The sequence below is a fragment of the Haemaphysalis longicornis genome, unplaced genomic scaffold (assembly GCF_048455015.1).
Source record: "Haemaphysalis longicornis isolate Haplotype H1 unplaced genomic scaffold, Haemaphysalis longicornis Haplotype H1 scaffold_13, whole genome shotgun sequence".
NCBI classification, from domain to species: domain Eukaryota; kingdom Metazoa; phylum Arthropoda; class Arachnida; order Ixodida; family Ixodidae; genus Haemaphysalis; species Haemaphysalis longicornis.
The window spans coordinates 5,044,541-5,066,928 of record NW_027526233.1 but is presented as its reverse complement, the minus strand read 5'-3'; the positions used below and the strand labels follow the sequence as shown (position 1 = coordinate 5,066,928).

General features: G+C 47.1%; 1 protein-coding gene across 1 annotated transcript in view; it reads left to right on the top strand.

The window, feature by feature from the left end:
* Positions 1-21,062, top strand: part of LOC144164213 (saccharopine dehydrogenase-like oxidoreductase) — a 49,132-nt gene extending 28,070 nt beyond the window's left edge. Inside the window, exons 6-12 of the mRNA XM_077694730.1 lie at positions 1,657-1,799; positions 3,503-3,620; positions 5,723-5,842; positions 8,534-8,590; positions 11,097-11,220; positions 16,653-16,734; positions 18,167-21,062. Coding sequence (XP_077550856.1) covers positions 1,657-1,799; positions 3,503-3,620; positions 5,723-5,842; positions 8,534-8,590; positions 11,097-11,220; positions 16,653-16,734; positions 18,167-18,269 — 747 coding nt within the window. The 3' untranslated portion in view covers positions 18,270-21,062. The remainder of the gene's footprint in view (positions 1-1,656; positions 1,800-3,502; positions 3,621-5,722; positions 5,843-8,533; positions 8,591-11,096; positions 11,221-16,652; positions 16,735-18,166) is intronic.
* The last annotated feature ends 1,326 nt before the right edge of the window (positions 21,063-22,388 follow it).

Below are 22,388 nucleotides of genomic sequence, written 5' to 3'. Positions count from 1 at the left end.
GTAGGAATGGTAGAGACAGTGAGAAAACGCTGCCCCAACATTGCGAGTCTCAGCGTTGTTGTCATTTCAAAAACTTCAAAGTCTTAAATTTCTTTACAGTAGTATATACCATGGTAAGACTGGTATAAATAAAGAACAGTAAGACGCCCAGTTATATGTCCGAACAAAAAGATCACGTTTATAAAATTAGAGAATATACGTGTGGATTGGACGTATTTAAATACTCTTTCTTTCTAAACTCTATCAGCGACTGAAACGCGCTAAAAATTCCAATTTTGTCCAACTATAATTTCCTAACAGCAAATTGGAACAGCATTTTGAGTTGATGAAATAACCGCTACATTTAACATGTTGTATTCCCTGGATGCTTTGTACCTCTTTTGGTTGTTTATTTGGGTATGTATTATTACTGCTTTCGTTGTACAGAGGGCAACACCCTTGTCTATAACACAGGTTTCGCACTTAGCCTTATCTTGCCTTGCCCGAGAAACATTTGAAGAAAACTATTGTGTCATTCTGAAGTCTTGACCATATATTTTGGCCTCAACGTTTTTTGTGCCCAATTTTAGTCCGCAGTTTTGAGATGTAAGCAATTGAAGTTGAACTCAGTGTTATAGACAAGGATGTTGCGCACCGTACTCCTGTGTTTTGTACTTGTTGCAATGCTATGCTGTAAGTGTTTAGATTTCTCTTGTATAGTGCTGTGTATGATTTTAGTTTGGTTATGATTTGCTGTTTGTATTCTGTTTCCTACTGTAACCCCCTACAAGAATGCCCAATGGGCGACGTGGGTGCTTGTAATAAATAGTAAATAAATAAATCAATAAATTTGGGGGTCATTGAATGGGGCGGAACCCATAAGGGGATGCTTCTCCTAGTGTGGGCATTTCTGGCGTAGCCTCTGTAGGGAGCCTGACGGGAAAAGGATCGTGACGTGCAGGGGGTCAAACACGAGGGGGGAATGTAAGGAAAGTAATAATATCCTTGAAGAACTGCTTTAGGAGCACTGCTCTGGTTTGGCGTGGAGGGTGCAGTGACCGTGGTTTTGTGACGTAATTGACTGGCCCAGTTGCTACTCCATTATGTGCAGGTCAGCGCAAAAATGGGCAGGGATCTGATAGAAAAGGCACAACACACGAGCGCTACTACAACTGAACTCGCTTGTAGTTCAGAGTTCAGTTGTAGAAGTGCTCTTGTGTTGTGTCTTTTCTGTCTAGTCCCTGCCTATTTTTGTGCTGAACCGTACGTGGTTCAGTGTTGGGGATTGAGAAAGGTGTAATGGTTCTGGCATTCGCACTTTCCAAGTTGCTTTTATTTAATGGCACAGTGAGTGCAGAGAAGAGATCGTTTTTATGAAGCGCTTGGTGGAACCAGTGTTGAAGTTGATAGTTGCTCACAATCCGTGAGCAAGGGAGCTGCAGCGTTCCCAGAACGTCGTTCTTACTCTTGGCTTGGTCTTCTTTACTACATCAGTGCTAAGAGACGATGCAGTTGTGCTTGATGCTTCTCCAGGACGACCCCAAGGCCCGCAACGTCGTAAAAAAAATGTCGTTCTGCCGGCTTAAATAAAGTCTATTCAATCCAATGCAGTAAAGGAAGCTGCAAAGAGGGAGAGGGGAATGTTTGTAGCCCCTTTCGCTTTCCATTCCTGCACAGGGCATGAAGATCAACTTCGGCACGTGGCAGAGCGCCATCTACGGGCTGTCGCACGCCTCTGAACTGGCCGAACTGCGGCGCGAGGCCCGGGAGAAGCTCTTCACCAAGCCTCTGCCGCCGCACCCGTCGCGCCTGGCTCGCAGGTTAGCCGCTGCATCTCTCTTGCAAAATTTTCAGCGCTGGTGAAAGATCCCCTACAGAGGGGGGGGTACACATTAATCCGGAGCACTCGAGTATGTGGCACCTTATTCCCATGTGTTCTAGCTTGAACGCATTAACCCTTTTGTTATGGCTTAAAACGGCCGATTTTGAATGCTTCCGCTAAACTTCTTTTTTTTTTTCTCTTCACCTACTGGACACATTTAGCATTGCCACGCATGAAACTGTAGCTTATAGATTGCTCTTTCAAACACACAACAGCAGTTGTGTGAAAGGTACAGTTATGTACAGTTTATTGGTCAAACAGACAAAAAAATGCACAAAAAGGTATGCACCCAATGTATATAGGCGATTTTACTGAGCCTAAAATTTCTTTAGAAATTCCAAGATATACAAGTTGTTCCGACATTCCTAAGCTATGATTCAGTATGCACATCAATGCTGTACAAAAAGTTCTGGATTTTTTGTGGGCCCGTCAACATTGTCGCCCTGACGGCTGTGCCACTCCGCGAAGCCACTCGAGAGTAGGTCGGTCTGTCTAAAATATGTGCAAGCGTACTACTTGTTTGTGTTCTCACACCAAATCCTGATCACTTCAGTGGTTTAAAAAACACGAACAAAAATCCCATGCTCTCAAGAAGCGGCACGCGTGGCTCTGCAGCGCTAATCTGACACATGCACCAGGCTATCTTGAAGGTGATAACGCGATACGGCGCGGTGCATTTGGCAAAGTGTTCCCACTGCACGCTGTCCAGATCCTACACGGGAAAGTAAAGCCGCAGTCGTCTGATAGGAGGCACGTTTTGTTTATAAATACAGCCTGAAGTCAAAAACAAACCTAGCCTGGCAGCACCTGTCGAAGTCTGAGGCCGCTGAATGGGAGCGTCTTCATCACAGTTAAAATTTGATAAATCCATGTTGTTAGTGGAGTCATCACTGCCGCTGGGGTAACATAAACCGGCAGCTGCCGAAGTCTCTGTCACAGCTGTCTGCTTTTGCTGGTGCACGCTGTGAAGTGGATGCCGTTTTCGCGCAACTCGCTGCTATCGTGGCTTCAAATTTAACTCTCGGCGCCATCTCCGCACGCAAAATGTCAACAAAATACAATAAAATCGGAAAAGGAGTTGTCAATAAATACGCCAGATGATGTTAGCTGCCCATAAGGCATCGTTTTTAGCTTTCGTGGAACGTTTGAAGCCATTGGAACTCTGTGTCTGATGGCCTATGGCGCCGCAAGGAAAGAGTTGAAATGATTGTTTGGGTTTATTTTTCAAGCGTTTTACTTTTGAAGAGGAGGCAGTGGGCAGTGCATTGCTTTGCCGTTTGTGTGCATAGTCGGCAGTGCCTCTTGTGCTGGCAAGAAAAGGGTGGCTAGTCAGACTAGCTGGTATGTCCAGATACACAGGGGCAATAACAGGCCGGACGACGGCAATGCACCATTATCCAGTGCTCCTTTTTCCACGCACATGAGCTTGCACGGCCAGGTGTACCGTATTTATTCGATTACAAGGCGGTCACGATTATAAGTCGAGGGTGCAGTTTGGAGAGTCAAAAAAGGAAAACGCATGTTTCGGGGCTTTGAATATGAGGCAGGGTATGACTTTGAGACTATGGATTTTGGAAAAAGGCCTCACCTTGTATGCGAATAAATACGGTAGTTGGCGAACACCTCCCGCCCTGCCTGCAGGAACGGGCTGTTCTGGAGCGACGTGGCCAGGGGCTGGTGCCTGCCCTTCCTGGGCAGTGACCGCTCAGTCATGCTGCACAGCGAGATGTACCGGTACCAGCTCTCCGGCACCAAGCCGGTCAGTGGTTCTCTCTCGCTCTCTCTTGCCTTCTCTCTTCCTCTTTCTTGCCTCTCTCTGTACCCGCTGCGGTGGCTCAGTGGCTAAGGCATTGGGCTGCTGAGCACGAGGTCACGGGTTCGATTTCCGGCCGCGGCAGCTGCTTTTCTAATGGAGGCGAAAAGCAAAAGCGCCCATGTGTACGCGATTTCAGCGCATGTGAAAGATCCCCAGGTGGTCAAAATTAATCTGGAGCCCTCCACTACAGCGCGCCTCATCGTCTGCGTTGCATCGGCGCGTTAAATCCTACAATCAAATCTTTTGCCTCTCTAATGTCTCCATCTGTCTCGCACCCCTCAATTTTAGTGCCAGGCTAAATACCATATTTTCAAACGTATAACCTGCACCAAAAATGCAAAAATTTCAGGGGAGAAGTAAGGGTGTGGATAATACACTGGGGTTTTTCTTTAGTGCAACTTCGCGGCAATGCGCGCTCTGCCACAAAGCTGCAGTGCGCATTGTGCCGTCAAGATAACCTTGTGTGTACAACAGTGAGGACTGTGACTCCAGTGATAGCTCTAGTGAGAGCTGTGACACTGAGTGAATTGTAACTTTTGCCTTGGATTCAGTGTATTCTACTTGCAAAATATACGCTTTTTCTGTCTTCACAGTACGTGATGTGTTGCTTGAGCAGCAGCTTTGGTGCAGCCTTTCCTGTATCAAATGTGAAGGCATACGCGAGGTTTGTTTTCCTGTGGGCTGAAAGTGGGGGTGCAGATTATATGCAGGGGCGGGTTATACGTGCGAAAATACGGTGTGCAAGAAATTGCGCACCGATTTGGTTTTGCAGGTGTGGAAGCGGTCACTGGATTTTGTCCAGTTTTGCCTCACTGAAAGGTGACTTTGAACGACCTTGGTGTCGATGCCAGCTGCAGCACGAAATCTGGGCCAAGAACTGTCGTCCGACCCAGGAAGGATAAAAGTGAACCAGCGCAAACAGATAAATGTTGATTGATTGAGGGGGCAGCAGGCCATAATAGTGCACTAATATTAGCGCCGAAAATTGGTGGAGGAACAAAATAAGGAAATTCCGAGGGAAAAATGGACCCGGGTAGAACAGGACAGGTCAACGAGAGAAGCCTTTGTCTTTGAGTGGACCGAAACGGTCTGTTGATGATGGTTATTGATTACCAAATTAATTAGTGGTTGGTCACTGATTGCCTGCGATGCTCAGGAATGCCATTTAAACATGCTGAATTTGAGTAGCGTGCGATGGCGGCTTCCTTGCTTGCGGAAAGTTGCACTTTGGGGCAATACAGTATTTCTTCCAAGGACTCCCCAGTGGCTTAATTAGCACAAACTTCTACTCCCGAACGTCTGGGACAGTTTGCTGCCAAGTTTTAAGCGGTGCTGTACGTGAATGTAATCGGGGAGAGACTTTTCCTGTTCTAGGCAGTGAAGTTAACTTAGTCCACGTCCTTGTGCAGTTATAACACATGCACGAGATTGCCAGAGAGTATGCACTTTTCTATAAAAAAAAAGGGGAAGGGGAGTTGAAGGGGAAAAAAAAATTACCCGGAAATGTGGGGACATGGCCGGTGCATCGCAAGCACTAGCCTGGTGAGGTAAACGCACAAGTGTTCATAACCCACTTCAGTGCTCTGCTGTTAAAGAGGCCGTGAGGGCAAAGCACAACACCATTAAATTTGGCAGGACGAGCTTTTGCTCAGATCCAGCTGCAAGAGTTGCCTGTTTGATTGAAAAAGTGTAATTCAGATTTCAGGCTAGAGTGACGTATTGCGAACTGAAATGATCTGGTCTAGAACGAGCGGAAATGTGGTTTTGTGTGGGACTGCACATTAGCATTCATGTGACGCCACCAAAGGCTTCACTACAAGGGCCCAGCTGTGTTTCCTGGCGTCAGTGGCCACCAGTCACGCAATCTCAGTTCCGTGCGATCGCCGGAAAGTGTCTCGGCCACCTCTTTTCATCTGTTTCCCTTGATATCCGTTTTCTTTGCTCGAACTTTGCAATGAAGTGGAGCACCTTTCAGTGAAGCTGCCTCCTTGTGGCCCCTGAAATGTGGCGGCTGACTGACCAGACGTGTTCCTTCCTGTCCCCAGGTTCAGGTGCAGACGTACCTGCGGGTGCCCGGATTCTTCTCGGGCGTGGGCCTCGTTCTGGTGGCCGCCGTGTTTGGCCTCCTCAGCATGTTCCGCTGCGGACGGGCTCTGCTCGAGCGGGTGAGGGGCCTCTTGGGGGGATTGCTCGGAAGGGGTCACGCTGGGTGGGGTCATGCCATGTCTCAGTTATGCGAATCTCCGGGGGTCACAACCAGGCGTCGGCCGACTGTGACTGCTACTCATATGCTTCCGGAACTGTGTGCTGGGCTTTCACTGCGGCGAGTTCCTTATGTTTTATTCTTTGTTATGGCTATACAGTAAAACATCGTTACAAGAGATTCCTGGTTAAAAGAGACATTGAAATGAAAACGGCTTGATTGGTTTTCCTACGTTCGCCATGTCAGCAGCTTTGCATGCACGAGACATGTTTTCTGGATCCCTTGAGGATTTCTTGTAATGAGGGTTTACTGTGGTTTGTTACAGCGAGACCGCCTTGTGGTAGGTCGTGGCCAAAATTGTTGGCATCCATAGGTTCGCACCGGCAAAGAATCGCACGCACTTGCTCCAGGTTTGGTGTAAGATGCTCCCAAGCTCTCAATCTAATGTAGTTGTCTTAGAAATCATACTAAAGCTTACTGCTACAAAGACTATGTTATTATGCTAAGTTTCATTTACTGTTCATAACTTGGGAAGTTACGAACCTTACAGCATTCTTGTCCGCTGTCAATGCAAGGCAGTCTGCAGAGGGAGTACAATAGAACTCGTTATGTGCCGTGCATTTCAGAATGTCATTTCAGCTGGAAAATGCCAGTCGTCCCCTCGCTTTCTGTAGAAGAAATAAAAAGGGCCAACTTGTGCGAACTTCAAAACACCGTCTCAATCCACCAACTGATGGCTGTGTTTCTTGGTGGTTCCTGCTACCGCATATTCAAATGGCGAATGCCACATACCCTTCGACGCACGACGGATGGTGTCTACAGCTAGTCAGTATGTGTCTCTGAGTTCTCACCCGTGCCCTCCTGTTACACACATTGTGCCAGAAATAAAGGGTAGTGACGCGTCGGCCGCATGTCAGGTTGCCACATATACGGTACTCACATTATGGCCAAAGCCACTGTGTAAGTCAAGGTCTGACTTGTAGGCAATTCTTTTTCTAACTGACCTATGTTCCGGTTGCTGGAGCAGTGACCTTCATTTTGGTGTGCTCTGATGCCTGGAGTATCGTGTAGCTGCGCATGTAGCCAGGTGCTGGTTCGTAGTGCAGTCCCACCAAATTGCTGTTATTCTCCAAACTGTTGTTTACTGTGCCTCTGAGCTGATTACCGCATTACCATATTTTTGCGCGTATAATCCCCACCAAAAATGCGAAAACTCCACTGGCAGAGCGGGGTGCGGATAATACCTGGGGTTTCTCCTTTAGTGCAGCTTCACGGCAATGCACGTTGTGCCATGAAGCTCCTGTGCAGTAACGATCACTAAGCCTCCCGGGGCATCGATTGCACAAAACATGCGCGAGGAAGAGAAAACAGGGACATGTGCACTCTAATAGCTGAATTTTATTAGTGAATTGTGACTTTTGCTTTGCAGTAACTGTATTCTGATTGCTAAATATGCACTTTTTGTGTCTACATAGTTATTCATGTGTTGTTTGAGCAGTAGCTTTGGTGTTGCCTTTCGTGTATCAAATGTGCGGGCAATACAAGAGGATTTTTTTTCTTTTCCGGCGGGCTGAAAGTCGGGGTGCAGATTTTATGCATGGGCAGGTTACACGCATGAAAATATGGTATCTATGTGAAGGAAAAAAAAGGCATTCTGGTTGAGGTTGGCAGTACAAGACCAGCATAATGTGTGGATGTATTAAAAATGTGGGCATGCATTGCGCGTGTACTGAATTGTATGCACCATCTGTTGCTTGGAGCCGGTTTTCCGGCATGTGCCCCCTTCCCCCCTCCCCTCCTGCCTGAAACGTACTTTTAAAAAGATTGCGAAGAAAAAAATGACAAATTTCGTAAATTTCATTCATTTGAAGGATTGCCACAGCAGAATCAGGATTTCGCTAATTTTGTTGGGCACTTGTTAATGTTAAGCCGGATAACAAAATGAGCAAAGAAAAGAGTGGGGACTCGCCGGACCACTTCCCACGTCTGCCACTATAGTTCATCTCACAAGCTAGCTGCAGCACTGTGGAGGCTACATTGTTATCAATAGTGCGCCCACTGAGGGCGCCTAATCCGCCGTGAAGGGGGTCCTGAAAGGACACTCCCTTCTCCCCTCTCGGCAAGTGGCACCGCACGGCCCCGGCGCCTTTTGTCGCTTCCTTCGCGGTGAGTTAGGCGCCCTAAGGGGGACAACAATGTAGCCTCCACAGTGCTGCAGCTAGCTTGCGAGATGAACTATAGTTGTCACGTCCCACGTACATGGTTACCGCCTTCACGAGCTGCAGTCGGTAAACGGGATTGCCTCTGGGTTTGTGTGACCACACTGCTTCAATGCCAAGTCGGTATGCTGATTCTCCAGTGCCATTGCCACTGAGTTTGTGTAATTTGACATTTGAAAATTTGTCACGGTGGTTGGTTTTTTTTGTTTTTTTTGTGTGTGTGGGTAAAACAGTGCCCTTGAGGGCTGGAATGGAACTGAGCGAGTGAGTTACCAAAGACTGGTTTTTTCCACGTGAAACTGGGGTCTCTCGGAGACTTTTTTCTGCACCCGTTGGTTGAGACTTGGTTGTGGGTGCCACACGTACGGCAACACGTGCTGCGGCAACTTGGAGACAGCGCTGTGCTTCCTTTTCTGATCTTGCGCACCTTGCAGTTCCCGGGCTTCTTCTCTGCTGGCATGGTGAAGAGGGGCGGACCCACCAGGGAACAGGTGAGGCAGCTGGGATACCAGAGTGGGGGCTGATCTGGGGGCATACCCGCTCGGGGTGCAGCCACGGGCTTTTCAGTGAGAGCATTGACGAATGCATCGTCTCTTGGCAGCAGTGTGGAAGGGTTTCTCTCATTGTCGCCTTTGATAGTGAGGCAATTTCGCGAAGTCTATTCCGTGAAATCTCCCACGTTGTCCCAATTATAACTCGCGTGCGCAGAGGTTTGTGGGCAGCAGACATGAGGTGGGAAACGCAGGCGCATGACGGCCCGACGTTAGACCTGATGGCACGTTAAGCCTAACGTTATGCCTAATGTTATGCCTAACGTTAGGCCTAACTTTAGGCATACTGTTAGGCATACTGTTAGGCATACTGTTAGGCATAATGTTAGGCCTAATGTTAGTACATACCCAACCCATTAGAGCGGCTGTGCACTCTTGGCGGGTCCATTCTCTGCAACTGTTTGATAGAGGCCATACTGCGCGAAGACAGAAGGCCTTGGAAGCTGCAATGTGGCTTTGTATGCGGTCCCCTCCTCACCGTACCGTCGTCCTCTGAGCATACTGTGCAGCTAACGCACTCTCCACTGGCACACACAGCAGCCAGTTTTCCCGGCATGCCTGACACTCCTGGGCATTGCCTAGCAACGCTCGTTGTGTGTGTGTGTTTTTGACCTCTGTTTGCTCTGTGGTTGTCACTGAAAGGCGCCTGACGCTGTCGCGCTAACGTGTAATGGTGGAACACTGTTCCAGATGTGCCACAGGGGTGATTCTGCGATCTGAGAATGGGGTGGCGTTGCTTTGCATGTGCTTTTGCGCATTACTAAATTTGGGTGCAGCATAGCGAATGGTAGTTTGGCTTTGCATGTTTTGATAAAATGTGAGCACAGTGCCATCATCCGATGGTTTTGGGCGTACCCCCGAAAATGAGCTTTCACTCCAGCTTCCCTCTAAGTTTCCTCTTGTCTGCCTGCATTAAGGGTGGACACGGCTCTTAAAACAACTTCCTTTAATTTTTGAGTAAACTCTGTGAAACTTGTCAGTCTTGCTGCTTTTTTCCTACTGATTTCTAATATCGCATTATTTCTTTAGTCATTCAATGAGTTCCCAAGATAATTAGAGATAATAAGCCATTTTTGGAGGAACAGTAGACTAAACAGTGCCAGTCGCAGAACTGTAATCTTTATATTTTCCAGTACTATGAACCCTGATGAGCGCATCTTGATGCATCACTTGGAACTAATTTTGCAGCTCAATAAAACTTGATGGCACCAGTGGCAAGGAACAATTTTGAGTGCCCATTTCAAACACTGAAGTTTAATGAGCTGTAAAATTAGTTCCAAGTGGTGCATCACAAAACCGGTTCTCTTATTGCACTCACCAGGGTTCATAGTATTGGAACGCATAGAGATTAGTTTTATGACCAAAACTGTTTCGTTCATTGTTCCTCCCAAAGTGGCTAATTGGGAACTAATTCAGTGACTAAAAAAAATAATGATGTACTGTATTTACTCGTGTAATGGACCCACTCACTTGTCTTCCCCACTTGTTTCCTGGAGAATTTCTTTTTTGTCACTGAGAATATGTTTTATCCTGGCATGGTTGCTGATGCCGTAGAAGTAGACCACCGCACAGAAATGCTAAAAACGCACACAAATGCTAAATTCCAACAAAAAGAAATCTCAACAGTAGCCGGAGACGTGAGCTCGAATGCCGTGGCTCACAATTTAAAAATTGTGCGCTTGCGGAGCACCACCTGCTGAACGCAAAACAAACCTTGCGCCATAAAAACGAAGCGTACTCCGCACTCCTTCCCTGCTCTTTGCGGTTCTGCCTTGTTCTGGTGGCGTGCAAACAATGCACTAAATGTACACTGCACTCCTCTGTCTTGCTATTCCACGACTTCGCCATTATGCTCCGTGGTTTTGTTGTTCAGCTGTGTTACGAGCTTTTTTTGCGCTCCTGGTGCACTCTGTACGATGGGCCAGTACATGAGCTACACAGCTGCTTTTAAACTGAAGGTGGTGGAGCATGCGTTGATGCACATGGAAACCGCGCGGCTGGGCGGCACTTCAGTGTTGACCCAGTGCGTGTACGCTACGGGCGAAAACGAGAGGTTTTTGGGCGGTGAACAGGGATCGCCTAGTGTTTCGTGGGTTCAAAGAAGGGAAGTTACTGGCTGTGGGAAAGTTTAGGAGTGTTTGAAATCAGTGGGGGAAGTAAGCAGGAGTACTGTCAAGTTTCGCATAGTTTACTTAACGATTAAGGGAAGCTGTTTTAAGAGCACTGTCCTCCCTCAGCTTGCAGTGCACAGAGTCCTCAGATGTGTTGATGGGAATGAGCACTCTGTCTGGTGCTGCTGCTGAGCCCAGGGGTTCGATTCGAGCAAAAAGGAAATGTCCAGGTTTGGGCGCGCGTGGGGAAAGGTGTCTCTGGGTGGTCGGAAGGCATCCTCGTGGCCCAGGCCACTGTCAGCGCAGCCTGTCTTCCCCGCTTCCGTCCTCCACAGGCCCTGGCGTGCTCGTTCACCATGACCATGCGCGGCCGGGGCTGGAAGGAGAAGCTGGCCGAGCCGAGTGACCAGCACAGCAGCCACATGGACAGCACCCTGACCGTGCGGCTGGACGGACCGGGTGAGGCTGGACACCACCGCTTGGCCCCAAGAACCGTGCACAAAAAATGCTGCATTTGCACGATTATAACGCGCACCATTTTTTCGCTACAAATAGCCTTCAAATTGGCTATTTGTAGCGAAAATAGCCTTCAAATCGATTTTTCACTTGTATCGCTTGTAACTAATTTTATGGCTCATTAAACTTTGGTGTTTGAAATGGGCATTCGAAATGGTTCCTTGCACTGGTGCCACCAAGGTTGAATGAGCTGTGAAATTAGTTCCAAGTGATGCATGAAATAACGGCTTCAATTATTGCATTCACCAGGCTTCATAGTATTGGAAAACATACACATTACAGTTTTATGACTACCACTGCTTTGTCTAATGTCATTGCAAAAATTTCCAAGTATCTAATTACCTTGGGAACCAATTGACTGACTCCAGAAATAGTAATGGCATATTTGAAATCGTTGGGGAAAAAAAGCAGCTAGGCTGACAGGTTTCACAGAGTGTACTTAAAAATTAAAGGAAGCTGTTTTAGGAGCAGTGTCCACCCTTAATTAAAACGAATTGTGACGTATTGTGGTGGAATGGGATGCAGATTACGGGGGAACAAAATGAATTTAGGGTAGGTTAAAATGAGTCACAATCGTACTAAGGTGTAGGAAAAGAGCCACAAAGACAAAATACAACTTTGGTTGGTTTGAAAGACTGGCTTGTCCCAACAGTGATTACACCAGCTTTATCGCAAACACCGTGACGATAAAGAACACCGTGGAGACTCCCAATCTCTCTGCGACGTCACAGAATCTTGTTCGTGCAACTGGTAGCCGACGACTTAAGCCACTGCCAAGAAATGTTTCTCCATATCCTGTCATGGCGGCCCACATTATGTACATCTTTGTAGTTTGAAATTGCCATTTAAGGGGAGACGCGGGTCTTGGAATCCCGAAATTTGGCCAGAAAATCGATTTTTAGAAATCGCCATTTTCGGAAAGTAGAGCTATTTTTCTACCAGTTAGCAAAATATCCAGACCCAGGAGTACGTATTTGAGCCATAATATCAATTTATAGCACCGACGCCCGCTAAAATCGGCCAAGATTCGACGTGAAAATATCATTTTTTCGACGACTCGCCCCTCGGGTTCTACATGCCCCACGGCGTCCATCTTGGTCTCATTCGAAAGCGCGTCTTTTCGTTTTCAATTCCCTGCCAGAACCACTCCGTTTCGTCCATTGGTTGCGAGTAAAACCGGGGTAGAAAAGAGACGGAACGCGCCGCCCAATTGGCTACTGACTGCACGTGACCGCAGGGCGCAACCTCATTGGCTGGACGCCGTGGGTCGTCTGCTCGGCACTCTCATCACAGTGCAACGGCTCATGTATTCATCTATGCGAGGACCGGCAAAAGCCCCGCATGGCGTAAAAATAAAGTAAATATGTCTATCGATAACTGAAAGGAAGAACTAGCAGTATTAAAAGCGCCTGGAGTACGATTTTCTGCGTGTCTGACGACGACTTTTCGCGAGAACGGCGCCGAGACGGAGGTAGGCTTAGCGCCCCCGCGGGCTGCCGAGACGATAGCGTAGCGATATGATTACGCCTGCGGGGGCACTAAGTTGCGTCTATCTTTCGATCAGCAGCAAATAGAAAGAAAAGAAATGATAAAGTGGAGGATGCCGCACGCCGACGTCGCAAGGGAAGTGTGTTCATTCTGTTATCAACGATGCCGCGGCGGGTCGGCCCGCACTCCGGCGCGCGCTTCCTTGTCGGCAGGTTACCATATAGATGAGCGATTTGGGAATTATAAATGCTCGCACTGAGCACAATGTGCGTTAGTGACGTGATATACGAGTAGATTAGACCGAAATTGTGGTTATCCCACCTAGCCAAGCACATGCACGTTACAGAACAGTGGCGGGCATTCCGTTAGCAGCCCCTTCGCTGCAACTCATTTCACGCGATGCAAATCCGATTTGATTGCTACAAATGAAGCAGTAACATAACAAAATAAACGTTTACAACTGTGGTGCACGATCGGCACCTCAGCCCTAGTCGCCAAAGAGTGACGGCGCGCTGCCAACAGCATAAAAATTGAAGCAACGTTCTGGCTTTGCTTTTGTTCAGTTTTTCTGCCAGGTGCCATCTGTAGACAGAGGATTTCATAATTTTCCCACCAGCGGATTCCAGCAAACTTGGTATGCTCTTGTTGAGCGAAAAGCGAGCTACATTCTAGAACCTTTCTTTTTTTCATATGCTCAATAGATAAAACTGTCACTTGTAGTAAAACTTCAACTGCGATTTTCTCAGCTTCCCTTTTTTTGCATATGTGCCTAGCCTTACAGGGGTTTTGAGGTAGTTTTTTTCAAAGGATTTCTACAAGTGTTATACCGTTGAATTCGGGATAAAATGAACTGCATGCTGAAGCTATTTTAATTGGCTCATTTTGCCTCAAATAAATGTAATGAGTTATAATTAGAGGTCATTAAGTTTTCAGAAAACTGTACTTGGCATAATTTTATTAATTCTATCCAATCAACTATCTTTACAGGAATATAAATAGCTTCAGCATGCATGGCAGGTCTTAAGCTACACATCCATACCATTTATTTTAAGAAAAATTTAATAAAAAGTTCCTTAAAGGCCCGTAAGAAATTACTTAATTAGGCTCTAGTGTTTTCTTTATAACTCAAAAAATAATTATACCACTTGAAAACTAATTACATATTTGAAATGAGGAAGACAAAACACATATGCACAGTGATTTTCATTATCACAGACCAATTAATAAAAAAGTTCATTTCAAGACCCACGTCTCCCCTTAATATTTCTTCGTTTTTTGGCGGGGGGGTGCAAACCACCTTTCGTGGGTGGAACGGTGCTGAGTGAGCTACCGTATTTACACCATTGTAAGTCGACTCGAATGTAGGTCGACCCACCAAAATTGCGTCTCTAAAAAAAAAAAAAAAAAAAAAACCTGAGCGCCACCTAGAAAATTGTATCACAAAGCATGGCCTGCACAATGTGCTACCGGCGGCGCGCCGCCAGCAGCACCGCTGGCAGCACATTGCGCAGGCGCCGCCTGCAACACATTGCGGAGGCCACGCACAAAGAGAAGCTCTTCCGTCAACCCACACCGCGGCTCTACCATCAATGATCTACGCTCCCGCAAGAGTCGTGCGCTCGCCGTATGCGCGGTAGATGTTAAGAAAGATAAGCTTTTGTATAAGCACCCGGAATAGCCATTCGCTGTGGGTTGAGCGGGAAGAATACATTCGCTGCGAGATGACAACCATCGAAGCAACCGGCAGCGGCCACTGCCGCACGATACCAAAACAAACAACATGGCGGCTGACGGAAGCGGCCGCGCGCGATTTACTTTTGAGCGACTAACCTCTCACCAACGCGTTCGGATGTGCACTGAACAATGTGATATGATATGGGCTACGTTAGCGCCGCGCATTGAATCAAGGGATTCGGTAATACTCATTTTGTTTATTAAAGTCGAATGAAACACTTCTTGACGCGTTTTTGCACGCGATTCATGCGCGTCGGCGTTGCGCGGGCGACTTTTTCACGCCCGCGGCGACGATTCCGCGCGCGCGGCACCTTATACTGCTTTTAAATTCTACCAGTTCTACCTCGGTAAAACGCGCGCCAAGTGCGGCAACGGGAGGAGCCTGACGACGCGCGCTCTTCATGGTGGAAGTTTGATAGCGCTCGGGAGATGTTTAGGCTTATCACGGTGACGGATATTTTTTTGGCGCTTTCCCTAGCGGTGCAAATAATGCTTTATAGTGTCGTTTTCGACCACATTATCAGCTTCTTTCCAGCACAAACGTCTTCGTTTGTGCCTTTAGTGATATCTTAGAGAGCGGTTAGAAGCGGTAGCTGGAGCTACGCGCACCTCTTTGCGAATGGTGCCGCCATGTTGCCACCGCCGATCGCGTAGCGTGCAGCATGCGGGTGGTATTCGCGGCAGTGTCAGTGCGGTGCATTTTCACGAGCAGAAGACGCCCCATGCGGTTCATAGTTTAGACCATAACCATGGGAACGAGGGTGCAAAGCTGTCCCCACCTCGTAGCACCCCCGATTTCTCGTTTATCTTGCTGTTACTAGTGGTAGACGGTTCGACTTCGATTCTAAGTCGACCCCCCAACATTGGTTGTCAAATTTGAAAAAAGGGATCGACCTACAATCGTGTAAATACGGTACCTCTTTAGCTCTGAGCAAGCTTTTATGCTGTCTTCACGGCCCGCTTAAAGCTGGCCCACGTTGGTTACCGCATTGAAAAAACCTTCGCTGCTTTGTTATGTGTGAGTGTACACAGGCGTTAAGTCTTGCACTCTATTTGGCCGACTGCTCAGGGTGTAAAAACATGTCGAAGGGTATTGTGTTGCCAAATTTCTCGCCGGAGGTCCTCTGAGCAGAGTGCTGTAATTGAGCTGAAAAGGAACATTGGGTAAATGATGCAAAGTCTGGTACGTGCCAAGTCGAAGCAACGGAAGAAAAAGACGCAAAGGGAAAAGGGTAATGGTAGCAATATAATGTATGTGGAATTTATACTCTGATGCCTTCGCCTTTACTACGCTATATATTGGGTGTAAACACCGATAAATGAGCGTCTTTAAAATTTTTTCCTGTTCAAACCACTGCTCTATCCGCGTACAAACTTTACATGAAGGTCTCCTTTTGGGGTCTATTTTGTCTAACACCAAGGACGTTGGTGACAGTTATCGGATTGTTTAGCAAATAAACGACAGTGATTTTTCGCCTATGCGAAAATGGCGGCCAATTGGGATGTTCATGCCAAACTTGGGAGGGCGCCACCGCCTGCTGTTTGCAGAACGAAGAGAAGAGACACCCATTTCTCGACGCACTGCCATGAAATTTCTTCTTTCGCGGCTTTCACCACAGAGGCCGATTGGTACGAGTGTGTGGAGAGGAGCACATTTCTGGTAGAATAATCTTTTTGCGTGTCTAGGAGGTGCTCGCCGAGGCCTTTTTCATGCTTGCGAGCTGTTGTCTCCGTTCAAAGCGTAAATGGCAGCTGATTCGTCTGCGGCCGTGTTGTGCTGCTGAGCCCAAGGACACTGCACTTTTGATCCCAGCCGCAGTGGCCACGTTTTAGGTGGGGGCAAAAAGCAAAAACGCACGTCAAAGACCCCCAGGTGGTCGGAATTAATCCGGAGGGGCCCTCTTCCACAGTGTGCCGTATAGCCCCGGTGTAATTTGGGCGTGTGAAACATAATTTGGTCTCGTTTGATTGAGGAGCTGCAGTGGATAAGGTGGGCCCACTGTCGCCCAGCATGCAACCACACGTAGCCACACGTCAGTGTGGTTGCATGCTGGGAGACAGTTGCCCGGCTGCGGCGTTTTTTCTCTTCCATGAGTACCAGACCTGGGTTGCGAATCCTCAAAGGGTGTGCGTGTTTACTTAACAATGTGCAGACCCGGCGTACGTGACCACGGCCATGTGCATGGTCCAGGTGGCCCTGGTGGTGCTCAAGGAGAAGGACAAGATGCCCGTCAAGTGAGCACCGCACCACGCTCTCTCTCTCTTCTCCCTTTCTCTCTTATTTTTGGCTCAGGAACGGGACGTGCTGTGTTTACTCGAACTCAGTGTGCACGAGATGCTTGCAACCAGGCAACGAGAAACTGCAGGGACCTTCCACATAGGACAAGCAGTTTCGGGGAGCCACGACTTTATTCATTGCTGTGAGCTAAAACAGTTTTGAATCACTTCGAATCAGTGTGCACTACCAGCAGGGAGCATCAACAAGCTGACGTCGTGAAAATCTAAAACAAAAAAGAATGCTCCGTGAGGGGTAATTGTAAAATGACATCACACTGCATTACTTGCATTTTCCCCTTGGTAAGACCAAATGGGCTTTGCTAGATTTTTTTTTTTCTTCTTCTTAAGTTTGATGGTTCTTAGTGCTCTGGACTGCACACGGCCTTTGTGTCTTGCAGATAAGGCGCCCACATTACCAAGAACATAATTTGGCTTACAGGGGCATCTTTCTCTCTTGTTTTTGTGCATGTGTGTTCCCGTCACAGTAGTATCAAACCTAATCTGCAAAGTGGTAAAAATGTCCGGTGCATTTTCTCGTCTTGGTATTCACCTTCCTGTGGGGCTGTGTGATCTTTTGATGCCTTGCCCTGCGATGTATTCATGTCTCTTCAGTTTGTCATTGTCAATCTGCACTGCCTGTGGGCATTGTAAGGAAAATCTGTGGGAAAAAAAAGGGAGACACAAAGCTGCTTTCTGGTACGTTTTGGGCAGTCCAAAATGAGAAATGGAAGTATAATAATAATAATAATAATAATAATAATAATAATAATAATAATAATAATAATAATAATAATAATAATACCTTTATTTTCCATCCACAGTGATGTAGGAAGAGAGGGAAAAAAAGCTAATCTGGTTAGCTTGACGGACTATTAGACCAACTATTAGAATTGTGACAGGCACGGATTGGGCTGGTACTTCACTTCGATGCGTGCGATTTTGGGGTGCATTTTCCCAGTGAAAATGCGGTATTTTGGCTACGAGTGGAGATTGCAGATGCGTCTTGGCGTACAAACGTGCATTGTGACGGCTGCCACTGCTTTTTTGTGTTGCTGATGTTGTGCTGTGGTTCGAAATGATCAAATGCTGTATTTTACGCTGTTATTTATTATTCTGTTATGCGAGAAAAAAGCGCATTTCTACGTTCGGTTATACATCTTTTTAGAACGTAATATATCTATCATTTTTTTTTACGCTAAAAGTGTGTGTGCGTACTTGTGTTTGTCTGTGCATGTACTGAGGCCCGCTTCTTTTCCTGTCGCTTGTACTGCCACGGCAGTGCCGGATTGTCAAAAGTTCAATAAAATAGCAACTAACAGTGAAAGATGTGAGGAACAGGGTCCCCTGTCCCTTGTTGACGCGTCTCTGTGCCCCCTCCCCCCGTGTGCAGGGGCGGGGTGCTGAGCCCCGGAGTGGCCCTGGATGGGACCTCCTTCCTGGACAGGGTGCGCGCCCACGGCTTCGGCATCAGCGCGGTCTCTGACCGGCCCTGAGAGCTGCCCTTCTCCGCTTGCCAAGGTCGGCCGGGCAGGACTGCCTCGCTTGTGCACGAAGCGATCGCACCGTGCTTCCCTGAGCGCTCACTCTGTTGTGCCAGTCTTTCACTTTCGTTTGCTTCTTTTGTCTTAGAACCTCTGGGCTTTTGTCTGTTTCGCTTCCGAAGCAAATCGGCTTCCTCCATCGACTTTGCATGGGAAGTGGAAGTGGTTGTTACAGTCTACGCTCGTTACAGCGGATCCGGCAACAACGGGCTTTTGGTTGCAACAGACCATTTCTGTTGGTTTGTTTGGGCCCCATGCATTTTAAGTGGAATCCGCTCCACTTATAACAGACCCGGCTGTTGCAGACTAAATTTTATGCAAAAATGGTTTTGACTGAGTGTTAACAGCAGGCTTTTGTGGGGATGGTACCCAATACGCTTTTTCTTTGTTTATTTTGGCAATGAAACTACCATGTCTGGCAACATTCGCGGCTTAGAGTGGGTCGGTGGCGCAGCCAAGCCAAGCCAGTGCCGGTGGCCTCTTCTTTTTTCTTGTGTGCAACTTGAGACTTTCACTGTTGAGTAATTAATGCTGTTGAACATGGCAAAAAACAGGCCAACATCGCCAGAAGTAAGGGTCTGTATAAACAGACAATCCGCTCGACCATCGGGAACAAGGACACTGCCAAAAAACGCAACTCCAGTGAGATTGAAGAACAGCTGTTTAGAATAGATTGAGTGGCGCACCCAGAGGTCACGTCCACCCCCGTCACAGTTTTTCTATGTAATAAAGAACTTGGGTTTACTGAAATTCATTATTCATTATTATTCATTATTAACCATGGTGAATGCACTATAGGAAGCGTTGTTTTTAAAAATGCACCGTTTGAGGCTAATTTTACAGCTCATTAAGCATTGCTGTTTGAAATGGGCACTCAAAATGGTTCCTTGCCATTGGTGCCACCAGAGTTTAATGAGCTGTAAAATTAGCCTCAAACGGTGCATAAAAACACAGCTTCCTATAGTGCATTCACCACGGTTCATAGTATTGGAAAATATAAAGATTACGGTGTTATTACCAACACTGTTTTGTCTATTGTTCTTCGAAAAATGGGTAATTATCTCTAGTTATTATCTCGGGAACTAATTGACCGGCTGAAAAAACAATGGCATATTTGAAATCAGTGGGAAAAAAGCACCAAGACTGACTCGTTTCACAAAGTTCACTTGAAAATTAAAAGTTGTTTTAAGACCAGTGGCACGGACGGTGGGCAAATGAGGCGTGGAATGATCCCTTCAAGGCACGCTGCTGCCGTATTTGTTCCGTACATTCTGGCCCTGTGGGCATGCCCATTGGTTGAGATCAAGCCTCAAGATTCAAAGCCCTTCATGCTTATTTACTTATCTATTTAAGGTTACCCTCAAGGCCCGGGCAGGGCCTTACAGAGGGGATTGGGCATAACAGGTACAGATATACAATGAAATAATAAACATACAAGAGTACAAGTCGTAGTAAAGAAGGAACAACAAAACAGCAAAATCAAGACACAAGTCGCAAGAAAAGGTTAGAGCCACCAAGGCCTATCACAGCCCAGCTGTAACCTCAGTGCATCAAGCTTGCAATCAATAAGCATTTTTTTTCTTTTTTTTTAAACTTCGGATGTCAGCTACAGATTCGCAAATTACGCAAGAACACGCTGAATATATTAGTAGTTTAAGGGGGCACATGGGTCTCTGGGGCCGAAAAATGGTCAAAAAATCATTTTCTGAAAAATGGCACTTTCGGCGTCCACGGCCATTTTTCTATCGGCCTGCAAATTTCCTCGTCAAAGGGCACCTTATTCTATTGTAAATAGCATTTTAAAGTGCACTCTACAGCTCAGTTCGCGCAGAATTTGGCGGTGAAACAGTGCTTTTCTTGGTATACGAAGCTAGCATTTCACTCTTAGATATCTCAGCACGTACAACGGAAATTTTATTTGCTTGTCTAAGTGTGTGTAAAAGTGTCTAAGTGTGTGCCTAAGTGTGTGTAAAATACAATGTTGGGAACAAATTTTTCATATGGAGGCTTTGGAAAAGTATTCTTGTTTTCAACTGACACCACTTGTGAGCAATTTGTGGCAGAGCACGGTAGGAGCGAAGCAAGTTCAGTGTGTTGTAAAATGGCCAAAAATAGCTGAATCAAAGAAGTTCTTCCAATGTTGTATTCTTTAGTCATTTGTCTGCCTAGCCACAAGGTGATTGCCATTGTGTATGGGACGGTCATTTTGTGATTGTGACCCAAAATGATGACAATCATTATTATCTTAAAAAATCATCAACTTGAAAGAAATGTAATTGCAAATCAGTGCAAAAACCACCATAACACTAAGATTGGTGAATAAATAATAAAAATAGCTCTGAGACCAGTGTGCATCCTTCTGCGCTCACCTGTCGCATCTGACCACCTACTCGGCTGGCATTCACCCCATTCGTACAACACCCCAATCAAAGGATGCTTTCGCGTGTTCCCTTGACCGTCGTATCATCGGTGTCCACTGCTATAATACATTACGTGCTAACATTGGTGGAACGCTGTTTTGTACTGATGCAGCGTCATCTGGTTGGAGTTTGGGACCTGTGAAGGGAATGGAAAGATGCGCTTCCTCGACTTTGGGCATTGCGTGTGGCCTCTGGAAGCATCGCCAGCCACCATGGGGGGCTGCTCTCACACACCTGCTGTCCACGGCCACCATGTTGACACGCATGGCGTCTTCTTCTTCAACTGGCTTCACGATGATGTAATAAATGTTATGTATACCAATAAGCTTAAGCTTCTTTTCTTGATTTGTTCAGCGTCTTAAACGTCTGACGAGTCCCAGGGTGTCTACCAACCTGGAAAACAAAAAAAACCGGGAATTCTCTGGGACCCTCATACCCTAGTGTTATAGGGACACTGAAGTGATTTGTAAACAATGCGGGATTACGAGCGCAAATTGTAGTCCGGAGTCCCTAGGCCCTGTTTCGACCACTCTGAGCACGTTTACGCGAATTTATTTAGTAGAAAAATCAATTCGAAAATGCTGTCCTCCTCTCTGCACTCTCGTCCATTTTCTGTGGCGTTTTCGTGTGACGTCAGCAGGAGAGGAGCTGGCAATTGGCTGCGCTGCTGCACGGCTCGCCGACCTTCCGCGACCGAGTCAGTCGGCCCAACGTTTAGTCCGCCGGCCGCCGACGGGTCGTCGCAATTCGCTCGATCAGTTGAAACTTAAGCCACAACACGTTTGGGAATGGAAGAATGTGCCTTTAGTTTGTACACTGTATCTAGCTCCAAGTCAAGGTCGCTTCACACAAGCGCACATGCGACGCTTCGCTGACTGGTACGCCAATAGGAAAATATAAGGCCTCTTGAAGGGGGAGAAGAGTCGGCGAAGTCAATATAGGCACTAAGGAAATAAAATCAACTGATATTTTTACCGTACAGCGCAAACCTAGGGTGCGGGAAGCACTTTTTTGCGCTGGGCGAACAAGCACAGCGGTCAGCAGCACCTGTGAACGCTTTTCCGTCTACGAAATGCAATTCCTAGACGTGAGCTACAGTCAAACCTCGATATATCGAACCCGGATATATCGAATTATTGACTATATCGAACACTTTCTATATCTCGCGGAAAATCACATGCATTTTTAATTTTTTATTTCGAACTGGGACGGACATGAAATGGGCATATCGAACTCCGCCACCGCAGACTGCCCAGACCGCTCGCGCTCTGTTGACAGGCGGCGAGCTATCCCGCAGTACCCTCGAGGATAGCGGTGGCGCGATGGGCGTTCCCGACTGCTGCGCATCGGTTACACCGAAGCAGAATTGGACGGTGCAAAAGAATGCGAGCTTGAAGAAACCTGGGGCCAGATGGAGCGCTTTGTTGGTGCTGAGCCACGAAGCATGTGCATTGGTGACTTTGTTGGCAGTGACGACAGCACCGGAACGACGGTGGAGTTGACGGATGTGGAGCTCCTAGCGGATGTTACTACTGAGCGCACGAACGAAGACGCTGCCGAGATTGTACCCGCAAGCGCTGGTAGTGCCCCGCTCCCGACTTCGACCGATGCTTCAGCGGTTTTGGCCCTACCGCACCGCTACTGCAGCGCC